Here is a 16,059-nt window from a genome sequence, read left to right as displayed (position 1 = left end):
GGTGGAGCCGAGCTATGTTGCAGGCTGAGTGAGACATTGTTGGGTGGGCGACGCACACATTGATACATTTCATACGCGGATCTTTTGCTACGTTATGAGAGAGACCGATTACGTGGTCCGCCACAAACTATTTTTTTTAGTAGCTGTATACACACCTACCTGTTATTTCGAACCCACGAAGCTCTCGTCCTTTGCACCCATGCAATCCATTTTTCACAACGAACAGGGTCTCTTTCAAACTTATGAAGGGTAATTCCATTCTCCCAGGTGTTCAAGCAATGTCCAGCAATGCAATGAGCCGGCATTTTCGCTAACACGAAGGAACAACGAGCTACCTTCGCGGAGGTAAAACTCATGGAAACAAACTAGTCCACGAGGGCGCCACTGTCCTTTACATCACTACCTGTGTCTTCTCGACAACAAATTCCTGAGAGGATTTTCATAGCGGGAGTTACAAAAAGCTGTATACGTCAAAATCATGTTTTGTGGTGAAAAAACACATGGGACCATATTGGCTATGGGTTTTTCATTAATAATATACCAAAAATCATCCATTTGACGACACTTGAGCTTTAAAACAGTTTCGGACCATAATGCCGCCACACCCTCGTTGTCGGTAGCCCGCGAGAGGGTGGCTGCTTGAAAAGTAGATCTTGGGGTAAAAACTCTGGCCACCCCTGCTTTATTGTGATGGTTGTGTATTGTTCAACCCTTATGCAACACAATTGTCATTAAGTGGAAAAGTTGACAATTTGTACCATTCCAAATCATGAGGTCAAAAAGATCTCTCAAGGAAAAAATTGTTCAATAAATTGTTTAAAGTGAAATTTATGGCCTAAATCATAAAACAAAAAAACATCACAATTCCCCTATTCAATGTTGAATAGAGTGCCAGAGTATATGTACAACATGTGAATACAACCTAAAAAAAAATGTAACATGTAAACACATGAGGCGGGGGTACACCCTAAACTGGTTGCTAGCCAATCGCAGGGCATGTTGAGACAAACAGCCAGACTCACAATCACACAGGGGCAATTTAGAGTGTCCAATTAATGCTGCATGTTTTTGGAATGTGGGAGGAAACCGGAGTGCCTGGAGGAAACCCACCCAGGCATGGGGAGAACATGCAAACTCCACACAGGCGGGACCTCAGAACTGTGAGAAAAGAAACTAATGAAGGCATAGTCTTGTAAAATATAATATATATTATAATATTATTTTGTGTTTTCTGCATTATGAATGAGCTACAGGCATTTCTAGTAGTTGGTTAAATTTGTTGTCCGTTGTTCAACTTCTAAACCGTACATGTCCAAGTATTGTAAAATAAACCTTTTATTGTATCAAAATTCCAAACCTTAAACTCTTACCTTGTTTGAGTTTTCATAAAGCCAAGGATGTCCGCCATCCTGACTTTCCATTGCAAAAAAAAAAAAATTATTGGTGAGGTTGATGGTGAAAATGGACCACTAGGGAGTCTGATGTGTGGGGAATGGTCATGGTCCGGTCTGAAACTTCTGGTCTTAAATCAAACTTACTGATTTTAAAGACAAAACACTGATCCAGAATGGAATGTTATTTTAATGTTTCAAATGAACATTTCCTAACTCAGCGTTTGAGTTGATGGAAAAAAAAAAAATTTGAATTTGGAGATTTGACTTTGATGTCACTGGTGAAGCGTGGAAGTAGGCCCATCCTCTGAGCTGTTTTTACCTCCCCAAAATCCAAATCCTCACCCTACTCATCTCTAACCTTGCAACCAGGGAGTGGTTTTGCCATTTTCTGATGCTGGTAACACTTACCACCAATTGAGAGTGAAATTAAATAACCAATGACAAGCTAAGACTAGCGACGAACTAACGCTAGCGACCCCTACATTGGATCACAAGGAGGAAGACTACAATAAGGACACTTACCACCCATTGAGAGTGAAATTAAATAACCAGCGAAGAGCTAAGGCTAGTGACGAGCTAACGCTATCGACAAGCTAACCCTAGCGAGGCCTACTTTGGACCACAAGGAGGAAGACTACAACAAGGACCGTGAGGACTGAGAGGATGCTGGACAAGTGGACTCAACCATCAACTTCAACTTTCTTCACTCGTGCTGAATGGAACTGCAGGGACATTGTGGTTTGAATGGATTTTCTATCTCTTTTTTTCTTCTATCTTTATATGTGTTGTTTATTTGAATGTCTTTATTTGACCATCTGTAGCCCTATGGGGGGCACAAACCACTGCAATCTGTAGGCTGGTCCCAAGCCCGGATAAATCCAGAATGTTGCGTCATGAAGGGCATCCAGCGTAAAACTGTGCCAAACACATATGAGCGTTGATAAAACGAATCCCATACTGGATCGGCGGTGACCCGGGTTAACAACGCCCGCCCCCAGCACCATTAATCTGCAGGGTGTCGGTGGAAATTCAGGTACTGTGGGTCGGAGAAAAAGAAGAGGAGGAAAGCGGCTTAGTCGGTAGAAGAAGAAGTGGAAGGCACAGAGCCTAGAACTGAATATAGGGACTTTGAATGTTGGGATTATGACAGGAAAAGCTCAGGTGATGGTTGACATGATGATGAGGAGAAAGGTTGATAGATTGTGCAGAGACCAGGTGGAAAGGTAGTAAGGTTGGAAGTTTAGGAGCAGGGTTTAAATCATTTTACCGTGGAGTAGATAGGAAGAGAAATGGAGTAGGGGTCATTTTAAAGGAAGAGCTGGCTAAGAATGTCTTGGAGGTGAAAAGAGTATCAGATCAAGTGATGACGGTGAAATTTGAAATTGAGGGTATGCGTAATTAGTGACTATGCCCCACAGGTAGGATGTGAACCAGAGTTGAAAGAGTTACTGACTGCAAAGTAGTGGTAGGGGAGAGTGTAGCTCAACAACACAGGATGGTGGTGTGTATGAAAACTCAGGTGGTGGGTAGGAAAATTAAGAACCCAAAGGTAGAGCAGAGAACCAGGTGGTGGAAGTTGAGAAAAGAAGAATGCAGTGCGGCCTTTCGGAAAGGGGTGAGACTGGCTCTCAATGGACAGGAGGAGCTTCCTGAAGACTGGACTACTACAGCCAAGGTGATGAGAGAGACAGGCAGGAGAGGATTTCGTGTGTCTTCTGGAAGGAACGGGGTGAAGGAGACCTGGTGGCGGAACCCCAAAATACAGCAAGTCATACAAGGAAAGAAGATAGCGAAGAAGAAGTGGGACAGTGAGAGGATTGAGGAGAGGCAAAAGAAATATATTGAGATGCGACGTAGAGCAAAGGTAGAGGTGGCGAAGGCTAAACAAGAGGCATATGACGACATGTACACAAGGTTGGACACAAAAGAAGGAGAAAAGGATCTCTACAGCTTGGCCAGACAGAGGGATAGAGATGGGAAGGAATGTGCAGCAAGTAAGGGTGATTAAGGATATAGATCGAAATGTGTTGACTTGTGCCAGTGGTGTGCTAAATAGATGGAAATAATACTTTGAGAAGTTGATGAATGAAGAAAATAAGAGAGAAGGAAGAATAGAGGAGGCAAGAGTGAAAGACCAGGAAGTGAAAATGATTAGCAAGAGGGGAGTTCGAAAAGCACTACAAAGGATGAAAAATTGAAAGGCAGTTGGTCCTGATGACATACCGGTGAAGGTATGGAAGCAATTTGAAGAGGTGCAAGTGGAGTTTTTGACCAATTTATTCAGCAGAATGCTAGTGGGCGAGTAGATGCCTGAAGAATGGAGGAAAAGTGTACTAGTTCCCATTTTTAAGAACAAAGGCCATTTGCAGAACTATAGACAAATAAAATTGATGAGCCATACAATGGAGTTATGGGAAAGAGTAGTGGAGGCAAGACTCAGGACAGAAGTAAGTATCTGCGAGCAACAGTATGGTTTCATGCCTAGAAAGAGTAGCACAGATGCATTATTTGTGTATTTGTCTTTATGAATCTAGAGAAAGCCCATGACAGAGTATCAAGAGAGGAACTGTGGGACTGCATGCGGAAGTCTGGTGCGGTGGAGAAATATGTTAGAATAGTGCAGGACATGTATGAGAGCAAAGGTGACTTGCAGAATTGTGGCAACTATAGAGGAATAAAATTGATGAGCCACACGACGAAATTATGGGAAAGAGTAGTGGAGGGTAGACTCAGGACAGAAGTCAGTATCTGCGAGCAACAGTACGGTTTCATGCCTGGAAAGAGTACCACAGATGCATTATTTGCCTTGAGGATGCTAACTGAAAAGGAGCTACATGGCGTCTTTGTGGATCTAGAGAAAGCCTATGACAGAGTACCAAGAGAGGAACTGTGGTATTGCATGCAGAAGTCTGGTGTGGTGGAGAAATATGTTAGAATAGTACAGGACATACATGAGGGGGCAGAACAGTAGTGAGGTGTGCTGTAGGCGTAACAGAGGAATTTAAGGTGAAGGTGGGATTCCATCAGGGATCAGCTCTGAGCCCCTTTCTGTTCGCTGTGGTAATGGATAGGCTGACAGATGAGGTTAGACTGGATTCCCCTTGGACCATGATGTTCGCAGATGATATTGTGATATGCAGTGAAAGTAGGGAGCAGGTGGAGGAACAATTACATTGATGGAGTCATGCACTGGAAAGGAGAGGAATGAAGCTTAGCAGAAATAAAACAGAATATATGTGCGTGAATGAGAGGGGTGTAGGGGGAAGAGTGAGGCTCCAGAGAGAAGAGATAATGAGAATGGATGACTTCAAATACTTGGGATCAACAATCCAGACCAATAGTGAGTATGGTAAGGAAGTTAACAAACGGGTCTAAACAGGTTGGAACAGCTGGCGGAAGGTGTCTGATGTATTATGTGACAGAAATGTCTTTGCTAGGATGAAGGGCAAAGTTTATAAAACAGTGGTGAGGCCAGCCAAGATGTACGGATTAGAGACGGCGGCATTGAAGAGACAACAGGAAGCAGAAGTCGAGGTGGCAGAAATTAAGATGTTGAGGCTCTTGCTTGGAGTGAGCAGGTTGGATAGGTTTAGAAATGAGCTAATTAGAGGGACAGCCGAAGTTGGGGTTTTGGAGACAAGGTTCGAGGGAGCAGACTTTGATGGTTTGGACATGTCCAGAGGCGAGAGAGTGAGTATACTGGTAGAAGGGTGCTGAGGGTGGAGCTGCCAGGCAAAATAGTGAAAGGAAGACCAAAGAAAAGGTTGATGGATGTTGTGAGGGAAGACATGAGGACAGTTAATGTTAGAGAGGAAGATACAAGAGATAGGCTTAGATGGAAAAAGATGACACGCTGTGGTGACCCCTAACAGGATAAGCAGAAAGGAAAAAAAGAAGAAGAAGAGGATCGAGAGATTTGATCTAACACAAAAACAACCTATGATAGAGAAAACATTCCAGCATTTGGGCAAATGAAATAACCCACTGTTGTTCTGTGTATTGGCCTTAAATACTTCCCAGTTATCCAGTTTTAACAGTACTTCTCAGCGTAATAATGAATTCAAATACTGTATATAATAATAAGCTTGTAAAGGGTGATTCAGCAGAGAAAGATGGATATACAAATACGATGCTGCGGCAGATATTTGTAAGCAGTGGATGCATGTTTTCATCATTTTTGTCAAGAGTGCTATGAACACGAGATACATCATTTTAAAACATTACAAAGCAACATTCTTGTTAAATAAAAACAAAATTAGAAATTGATGTTATGTTTTAACAACTGTTTGCTCGCCTTTCAGGCCAACCAGTTTAGCAACCAATAACTAAAAATATATCTACTACCCATCATTCACAATGACATAATTAATTAATATTAGAGAAATGATGTGACGTGTGTTCAACTTACAAACTTGCTCTCCAAATCCCAACAGCAGCAGTCACTGAGGTAGCGAACAACCAAACCTCTGATGAAATCAATGAGTAAGATGCTGGCCACTGTGAAGATCATGTCGATGATGGACAATTTCAGCATCTCCTGGTAAAATAAATATAGAAATGTTAGCAAAAAAATAATCATGGATTCATCTCCAATTCTCCATCCAATATCTGCGCCGATTTTCCTCACAAAGGTTACAAGAGGACTGAAGCCAATCCCAGCTATCTTCAGGCAGGAGGTGAGGTACACCCTGGACAGGTTGCCACCCAATAACAGGGCACATAGAGACAAATAACCAGTCACACTCACAATCATACCTAAACCAATTCTGTGTTTCCAATTGATGCATGTTTTTGGGATGTGGGAGGAAACCGAAGCACCTGGACAAAACCCACACAGGGATGGAGAGAACATGCAAACTACACACAGGCGGGGCCGGGATTTGAAACCTGGTCCTCAGAACCGTGAGGTTGACACTCTAACCAGTCACAAAACTGTGATGTCTCATTTATTACTAATGTTTTTAAAATCTTTTGTTTGTCTTGCATTAATCAATCGATTATATATACAGTAGGAAACCTTAGACCACTTAACATAAACATCCTTTCTGAAAGATTTTTTTGAAGCGGTTTTGGGGTATAAATGTCAATCCACATCATCCGTGCAGTACATGATCAGGGATAATCCTGGAGTAGTTTCCCGATGAGAGAACATCTCACCAATGTTCAAAATCAATGGGATTTTCCCAAAACTGATGAGATTTTTTTTTTAGAGACAACAGTGAGATTATTTTTCATATATACTTTTTATTACACTTATTCATGTTGCAGTAATTTTAATGCATGTGAAAAAGAAATAAACAGGTAATACTTTAACTTTCAATGTGTTTGTCTTCCATGTGTTGAAATAATAATTTCACTGAGCTACTCTTCCACTAACTAGCTTTTTACTGAGACCTTTTGCCTTAGGGTCAGATGCAGTGTTTGTTTTAAACAGTGTCAGAAGGGAGTCTAGTACTCTGAATTTCGCTCCTAGGGCCTGATAGAAGCTCAGCCAACGGACTTGGTGAACTTCTCCACATTTTAGAGTTTGCTCATCTCACTCTTTTGAACTCCTACTTAGTTGTCGTTCCTCTTGGGGGATGTTTTGAAGTAACAGTACACAGACACTAGATAGACGAGGTAAAATTTCATGGCTGTGGAAAAAAAGGAATAGAAAAAGGGATCAAAGGGGACAGAAGATACAATTACACAGGTTAAAATATTTATTTGTATCACGATCAAAAATCATATTGATTCAGAGACTTTTGATTGCTTCATTGCCTATCTAGTTTTAACTTTTATCTAACTTTGTATTGTAGTTATTTCAGATTCCCATCCATTTACAAAAACAAAATCATAAACATTGAAATAAACCAGAGGATTATCATAAAATGGTAAGAAGTACTAAGAAAATACTGACCTGGAATTTTTTCTGCAGCCTGCTCTGAACACAGAGCAACAGGTGGGCAGCACAGTGTCTTTTTGTAAAATGTGGAGTCTGTTGAAGGAATGGACCTTTCCGACTAGTGATCTTCAGCTCAACCCCCCTTAGCAACAGTTGCCATCTCCCACAATCTTCCAAAATGGGGACTGAACAGAACAGATTTGAAGTGGATTCTCTATCACGTATTGCCTGTAACTTTGCAGTATGTTTTTTGCCAAATGAGCCAGACTTGTCCAAGAGGGTTCTACAGAGAGGTCTCAACTATTTCACACAAGGATATGTGCAAGGAATTAAGATTTTGGACGGAGCAGGACACAATGTCAAAGTTACAGCGAAACGTTGGTGATCGATGCAAAAAGGTGTGACGCCTCACAAACTTAATATTGAAATCCAACTTTTTACTTGGAAAGATCACGAGTTATATCATTGTAGTCTTTATAATTGAGTGGGTGTATTCATTTGACTTGGCTCATAATGGAACCCAGTGCTCTGTCTTAAAAGTCCAATGTGATACAAATGGGTAAATAGACATTTCTCATGCATGACATCGCGCATTTACGTATCACTAACCCGACTCTTCACCAAAAAACATTGCACACTTCATTCTGCAGGTCAGTGATATGCTAACAAAGTGAAAGTTGTTCTCCTGCAATGTCTAAATCACTGATGATAATTAAATCAAACTTAGAGAGGTTACTTCTCCCTTACCTTTGAACATACAGCCTTGTGTTTGTTGATATTGTCCACACTTAGTTGTACATGCACTCTTCAGTGAGCCTTAATCCATCGTAGAGACTTCATCAACTGTGTTTTAAGCTCTGGAAAATGAATCAACCGGGCCCCTTGTAACCTAGCAGGATATCTTTCATCAGACTTGCACGTTTCCCTAGACCATCTGAGGACCATTTTCTTCATAATATTAACTTTTCCAAGCGCACACAACTAAAAATCAGCATTGCTTGTGGGACAAGATGACAAGAGGGGTATGTCAAGCCAGGGTTCAAAGGTCAAGTGTCATGAAATGGATGATTTCTAGTATGTTATCAATGAAAAAACGGTAGCTGGTGTGAACCCATCCATTTCTTTCACCACAAAACATGATTTTGACGTTTATGGCTTTTTGTATCTGCCGCCATGAAAATCCTTTCGAGGGATTTGTTTTCGAGAAGAACCAGGAAGTGACATACGGGGCAGGCGCGCCCTCCAGCGGACTCGTTTGTTTCTATTAGTTTTACCTGCGGGAAGGTAGCGCGTTGTTCCTTTGTGTTAGCCAAAATGCTGGCATGTTGCATTGCCGGATATTGCTCGGACACTCGGGAGGATGGATTTACCCTTCATAAATTCATAAGAGACCCGGTTTGTCATGAAAAATGGATTGCACTGGTACAAAGGACGAGAGCTTCGTGGGTCCCAAACAACAGGTAGGTGTGTATACAGCTACTAAAAAAAATAATAGCTTAGGGCAGACCACGTAATCTGTCTCTCAAAGCATAACAAAAGATCTGCGTATGTATGACAGGGGTGCTAAATGTGTCGATGTGCGTGGCGGACGTTTGCCGTGTCGGCTCGCCGGCGAAGGCTGCCGCGTCAGGCTCGCGGATGGCGGGGGCTATGAACAACTCTACCGACAAAGGCGCACTCAGCCGCGTGCGACGACAACGCCGTAAAGCAGCCCGGCTCGGCGCTGTGATAAGCCACCTTGTCGGCCGGGGTGCCTCGTCACGGACAGGAGATGCCGCCAGTGTGGCGACCACTTAGATGTCGAATGACACTTCCACAACTATGCGCATGGATGACGCGCTCTCCGCTCATATTTATTTTTTCCTATAGACATTGAATTGAATAATGTTTTATGTTTTTTTCATTACAATATCTATTTTAGAATGTTTATAAGGATGACACTTGACCTTTAAGACTAAGCGGCTATTCGATTGGCCATTATTCTATGAGTGATTGACAGGTTGGAAAGGTCCATTGACCAGTTAGACCCTCTTTTCTGCCCGTCATTTTCATTTAATTTTTATTGTTCTGTGGACTTGCGGTGCCGTACCAGTGAAGAAACTGTTAGGAATGGTAGTGTCTACCCCCTACTCAATGGGTTGTTCCAGCAGCATATGCGGAAGCACGCCATTGTTATGTGCAGAGCTGTGACTAAATACAAGCACTACTGAGCATTCAAAGCTGTTAGACCGTTATTGTTGACACACACACAAAGAGAAACGTTTAATGCCTTTGTTGTCGGGCTGCGGTGGGGGAGCTCGTTTTTTAGGTGGCATTTTGTAGAGTTACAAACAACAGCACCACGAGCACTCAGGAGCAGACAGATGAATAATGACATACCTTGCTGCCAAAAGTAGGTCAATCTGTGGGTTTACGACATTGAGTCCGAAATCACTTCGGGGGCGGGATTTCTGATCGTTTGGACAAGGAAACATGGCGGTTGTTATCAACTTTCCCGTCGCTTGGGGATTCTGTTTTGTAAGATTATTTTAACCTCTCTATTAAATGTGATATGTCAATGTGATGATTTATTGTTTAAGTAAAATTTTTATGCGACTTTCTGAATTTTAATGCACGAGTATCACGGAATCGCACCCTGGGATTATCCCTGCATAATGTTCGCAAGAAAGTCAAACAGAGTCTTCTTCTTTTCCTTTTGGCTTGTCCCGCTAGGTGTCTCCACAGCGTGTCATCTTTTTCCATGTAAGTCGATCACCTGCATCTTCCTCTCTGACACCAAACACCCTCATGTCCTCCCTCACAACATCCATCAACCTTCTCTTTGGTCTCTAGCTCGCTCTTTTGCCTGGCAGCTCCATCCTCAGCACCCTTTTACCATTATACTCACTCTCTCGTCTCTGAACATGTATAAACCATCGAAGTCTGTTCTCTCGAATCTTGTCTCCAAAATATGCAACTTTGGCTGTCCCGCCAATGAGCTCATTTCTCATCCTATCCAACCTGCCCACTCCCAGAGAGAACCTCGACATCTTAATTTCTGCTGTCTCTTCAGTGCCACCGTCTCTAATCCGTACATTATGGCCAGCCTTACCACTGTTTTATAAACTTTGCCCTTCATCCTAGGAGAGACTCTTCTGTCACATATCACAACAGAAAACTTCTGCCAACTGCTCCAACCTGCTTGGACCCGTTTCTTCACTTCCTTACCACACTTATCATTGCTCTGGATTGTTGACCGCAAGTATTTGAAGTCGTCCACCATCGCTATCTCTTCTCCCTGGATCCTTACTCTTCCCCCTCAACCCTTCTCATTCACGCACATATATTCTGTTTTACTTCACCTAATCTTCATTCCTCTCCTTTCCAATGCAGGACTCAATCTTTCTAATTGTTCTTTCACTTGCTTCCTGCTTTCACTGCAGATCACAATGTCATCTGTGAACATCACAGTCCAAAGGTATTGCAGTCTAACCTCATCTGTCAGCCTATCCATTACCACAGCAAACAGGAAGGGGTCAGAGCTGATCCCTGATGGAGTCCCACCTCTCCCTTAAATTCTTCTGTCACACCTGCAGCACGCCTCACGACTGTTCTGCTGCCCTCATACATGTCCTGTACTATTCTGACATATTCCTCCATCACACCAGACCTATGGATGCAGTACCACAGTTTCTCTGTTGGTACTGTGTCATGGGCATTCTCTAGATTCATAAAGACACAAATACACAAATATTGAATCTGTGCTACTCTTTCTAGGGATGTAACCATACTGTTACTCGGAGATACTTACTTCTGTCCTGAGTCTAGCCTCCACTACTCTTTCCCATCACATCATTGTGTGGCTCATCAATTTTATTCCTCTATAGTTATCACAGTTCTGCAAATGGCTTTTGTTCTTAAATATGGGCACTATCACACTTTTACTCCATTCTTCAGCCATCTCCTCGCCCACTAGTATTCTATTGAATATGTTGATCAAAAACTCCAAAGCCACCTCTCCAAATTGCTTCCATACCTCCACAGGTATCCCGTGGATACACAAAATAACAATGACCCTGACATGATTTGAACACGCAACCATCTGATCTGGAGTCAGACACGCTACCATTGTGCCAAAGAGTCATCTGAAAGGTTGTTGTCCATCTGGCATTTGGTGTCTTTTTCCTGTTTGTACGCATTGCTATACTGCAGATAAGCTGCTTTTCTGGTTTAGACCACTGAAATAAGCCTTTCTAAACTAACTTAAATGGCACCTAGCTTTCAAAAGATCAGGACCAACTGCTTTTCCACTTTTCTTCCTCTGTAGTGCCTTTCTAACTTCTCCCTTACTCATCATTGCCACTTCCTGGTCTATCACCCTTGCCTTTTCTACTTTTACTTCTCTTTCACTTTCTTCATTGATTAATTTGCAAAGTATTCTTTCTATCTATTTAGCACACTAATGCCACCAGTCAAAACATTTCCATCTCGATCCTTAATCACCTTTACTTGCTGCACATCCTTCCTATCTCTATCCCTCTGTCTGGCCAACCTGGAGAGATCCTTTTCTCCTTCTTTCGTGTCCAACCTGGTATACATGTTGTCATATGCCTCATTTAGCTTTCGCCAACTCTACCTTTGCCATTACGTCCTATCTTAATGTATTCCTTTCGTCTCTCCAAAGCAAGATGGTGGCGCACACTAGTGCAATGGCTCCTTTTGCTGAGCAGAGTTTATACAGTATATAGCTGAGAAGACTGGATAACTTATGGACTACAAGCCAGGGTGGATATCATGGTTGACTTCCAGTGGGCGCACAACATCTCCTATGACACCAAGAGAGCCCACGGCTCCTTGTGGATTTTTATCGTGAGTACCAAAAAGGGCTGTCAGTGAAAAGAGAGGAAGCAGAAACAGGGCTGCCAGGCGGGCCTGCTAGCCAAGCTGAGAAGACGGCCCCACAAACGACTGCTTCTGAGCATTTTTCTATCAAATGGCAGATCCATCGTGAACAAAATGGATGACATGGAGCTGCTGCTTGTTGCAAATTGCTCTGTTCAAGGCTGCTGTGTCCTCATACAGAGACGTGGCTATACCCGGCAATTCCCGATGCCAACGTCGAGCTATTAGGGCGCTCGCTAAACCAATTATCAAAGCAAAGCAAATTTATTTGTATAGCGCATTTCATACATGAGGTAACTCAATGTGCTTTATATGATTATAAGCATTGGAAAACAAAGAGATTAAACATTTAAAATGGGATAAAAACAATACAAATGACAACAAAATATATAAATAAAAAGGTTAAATTAAAACCATGTACAATTCAAGAAATGTGATTAAAAAGTGGAAATACGCTAGAAAGCATGAGAAAAAATACAAGTTTTCAACCTGGATTTAAAAACATTCACACTTGGGGCTGACCTCACTTCTGTTGGCAACTTATTCCATTTGTGTGCAACATAATAGGTAATTGCTGCTTCACCATGTTTGCTTTGAACTCTACGCTCCACTATTTGACTCAGTCGATCTCAGAGCTCTACTGGGTTTGTATTCCGTCAGCATTCCTTTCATGTATTTAGGACCTAAATCATTTAGTGATTTATAGATCAGTAGTAGAATTTAAAATGTAGTCTAAAGCTACATCAACATCAGAGACTCCGGCAAGAGCACAGGTGGAGGTCTGTGTCTCTATCTCCATAATGAATGGTGCTCATAAATCAAATCTGGTTATTACAGGTGTCCACATGCCACCTGATGTTAAGACTAGCATTGCTCTCAGCCACCTGTATAACACTGTAAATAAACATCATAGTGCTTACCCTGAGGAGTACATATCATTGCTGGGGACTTAAACCAGGCATGTCTAAGGACTGTTACCCCAATTTCACCCAACATGTGAAATATTCCACCAGAAAAGGGAATACACTTGACCATGTGTATTCAAACTTAGAGCAGGACTATAGACCAGTGCTCCTCCCACATCTTGGTTTGTCATGTTCACAGCCTATGCCCCTCTAAAATAGGAAAATAAAGCCCACCACCAAACTGTGTTTTGTGGACTTGGAGAAGGCGTTTGACCGTGTCCCTCGGGGAGTCCTGTGGTGGGTTCTTCGGGAGTATGGGGTACTGAACCCCCTGATACGAGCTGTTTGGTCCCTGTACGACCGTTGTCAGAGTTTGGTCCGCATTGCCAGCAATAAATCGGACTCGTTTCCGGTGAGAGCTTGACTCTGCCAAGGCTGCCCTTTGTCACCGATTTTGTTCATAGCTTTTATGGACAGAATTTCTTGGCGTAGCTGAGGTGTAGAGGGTGTCCAATTTGGTCGCCTCGGCATCACATGTCTGTTCTTTGCAGATGATGTGGTTCTGTTGGCTTCATCAAGCCGTGATCTCCAGCTCCCACTGGAGTGATTCAAAGCCGAGTGTGAAGCGGCTAGGATGAGAATAAGGACCTCCAAATCTGAGACTATGGTCCTCAGTCGGAAAAGGGTTATGATTAGTGCCCTCTCCGGGTCGGGGATGAGATCCTGCCCCAAGTGGAGGAGTTCAAGTATCTTTGGGTCTTGTTCACGAGTGAGGGAAGATGGACTGGGAGATCAACAGACTGATTGGTGCAGCGTCTGCAGTAGGGATCGCAACCGGTTACAAATAACCAGTTATAACAGATTTTCGTTTTTTTAAAACCGAAACCGTAATCGGACTTTTGAAATCGGTTAAAATTTCCATTCATTTCTTCCAGTTCCGGTAGTACACATTGCGCTATTTTTTCAACATGATTTCCACTTTTTTCAAGTTTCGCTGTTAGAGTAAAGTTCGACTCAAAAGAACATTCAGTTAAATCAAAGAAACATCAAACATGGCATCGAGGAAACGCTCGGTATACTTTCATGCCCTTTCTGAAAGTTAGAAAAAAGAATGTTAACATTAAAACATTTTTACAAAAAATAAAAATTGAACTTACACGAGTGCGTTGTTGAAAGCCACATTCAACAAGCTTGTTTGTCAATATTGTATACAAACTACCCCATTACCGCGGAGTAAATTAACGATCGATGGTGTAGCGCCGGAGAAAAGGAGTGGGAGGCCGAGTGTCGGACACAGGAAGAAAACTTGTTTTATTGGCAGACATCAAAACACTACTCGCATAACAGTGGGAACTCTGGTAACTCGTCACTCCGGAAGAACAACAAAAACAGTCCGTGCAGAACCCTGCACCGCAACTGGAGGTCCCGCGGGTGAATTATGTAAACACCACAATGGTACCGGTTTTAAAACCGGTTAATCGTTTTTTTGCTACAGCTGTTCGGTTAAAACCGATTATGAAAGTAAGCGTTTTTTTGCGATCCTTAGTCTGCAGTGATGCAGACTTTGTATCTGTCACGGACGAGACTCGGGGGTGGACCCAAATGCACGACTCAGGTGAGAGGTAAGCAGTGTGGAATAAGCCTTTATTCGTTCCAATGTCGGTTACCAGGGAGTCAGTCCAAACAAGGAGCAAGATCAGTAACGGCAGGCTTACGGGGTAGGTCGGGAGACAGGCGTTGGTCGGTACACGGGAGGTAGACGTCAGGAGTACGGTAGTGCGGGAACGAGGCATGAGAGGCAAGGATCTAGCAGAGTCTCTGTCGTCCCCCGGGTCCTATATGTACTGGGTCTAATCGGAGGTCATGAGGCGCAGGTGTGACCCTTCCGATTAGACGGCCACGCCCAGCCCTGGCTGGAATCCAGGATCATGACAGTATCGGTCCGTTGTGTTAAAGAGGAAGCTAAGTCAAAAGGAGAAATTCTCAGTATACCAGTCGAATGACGTTCCTACCCTCACCTATGGGCCACGAGTTGTGGGTCGTGACCGAAACAACAAGATCCCAGATACAAGTGGCCGAAATGACTGTCCTCCGCAGTGTGTCCGGGCTCTAACATAGAGATAGGGTGAAAAGCTCAATCATTCAGGGAGGGTCTCACTGTCGAGCCGCTGCTCCTCCGCGTTCAGAGGAGTCAGATGAGGTGGCTGGGCATCTGATTCGGATGCCTCCCGAACGCCTTCCTGTTGAGGTGTTCCAGGCATGTCCCACCGGAAAGAGACCCCAGGGACGAGCCAGGACACACTGGAGAGACTGTCTCTCGGCTGGCTTGGGAACACCTTGGGATCCCTCCGGAAGAGCTGGAAGAAGTGGCTGGGGAAAGCGAAGTCTGGGTATCACTGCTGAAGCTACTTCCCCACGACCCGACCCGGAAAAGCGGTAGAAAATGGATGGATGGATGGATGGATGGATGGATGGATGGATGGATGGATGGATGAACACGTGACCTCCAGATGCTCTCCCTAAATTGCAAAACTGCTTTCCTGAGACATGTTGGAACTTATTTGAACATCATGACTTTGAGGAATTCATACAGATGGCGCTATTCAAAATCTCAAGTGGCAGAGAAAATGTTACAAACAAGAAAAACATCTGGGTTTATTCTAATTAGAAACCCTGGATGACTGGACACAGCTGCAACCATCTCAGAGCTCGAGATATGGCTTTCAAATCAGGTGACAGGGTCTCGTATGCAGCAACAAGAGCTGACCTGAAAAGGGGCATTAAAGAGGGCAAATGGGCCTACAAAAGGAAAAATCCCTCAAAGCCTGTGCTTTTGAGCTTGCCTCGGTGTTCACAATAATCTTCAGTCTTTGTCACAAGCCACTGTCCCACCTTGCCAAAAATTCAGCTGTCATAACCCTTGTCGACAAAAAGCATGCTGTGAACTATTTAAATGACTACAGACCTATTGCTCTCATCCCCATTGTCACAAAAT

General features: G+C 43.2%; 1 protein-coding gene and 1 long non-coding RNA gene across 5 annotated transcripts in view; one reads left to right on the top strand and one right to left on the bottom strand.

Annotated features, from left to right (window-relative positions):
• Window positions 1–16,059, bottom strand: part of LOC133498566 (transmembrane channel-like protein 3) — a 94,476-nt gene that overhangs the window by 36,994 nt on the left and 41,423 nt on the right. For all 4 annotated transcript variants that reach the window (XM_061815571.1, XM_061815573.1, XM_061815572.1 and 1 more), the window contains one exon: window positions 5,803–5,931. In XM_061815571.1, the coding sequence (XP_061671555.1) occupies window positions 5,803–5,931 (129 nt within the window). The remainder of the gene's footprint in view (window positions 1–5,802; window positions 5,932–16,059) is intronic.
• Window positions 1–16,059, top strand: part of LOC133498571 (uncharacterized) — a 40,144-nt gene that overhangs the window by 20,094 nt on the left and 3,991 nt on the right. The gene's annotated exons all lie outside the window — the stretch shown is intronic.

This window comes from Syngnathoides biaculeatus, chromosome 3 (assembly GCF_019802595.1).
Source record: "Syngnathoides biaculeatus isolate LvHL_M chromosome 3, ASM1980259v1, whole genome shotgun sequence".
Lineage (NCBI taxonomy): Eukaryota > Metazoa > Chordata > Actinopteri > Syngnathiformes > Syngnathidae > Syngnathoides > Syngnathoides biaculeatus.
The sequence above is the reverse complement of the archived record's forward strand: the minus strand, read 5'-3'. Positions and strand labels throughout refer to the sequence as shown.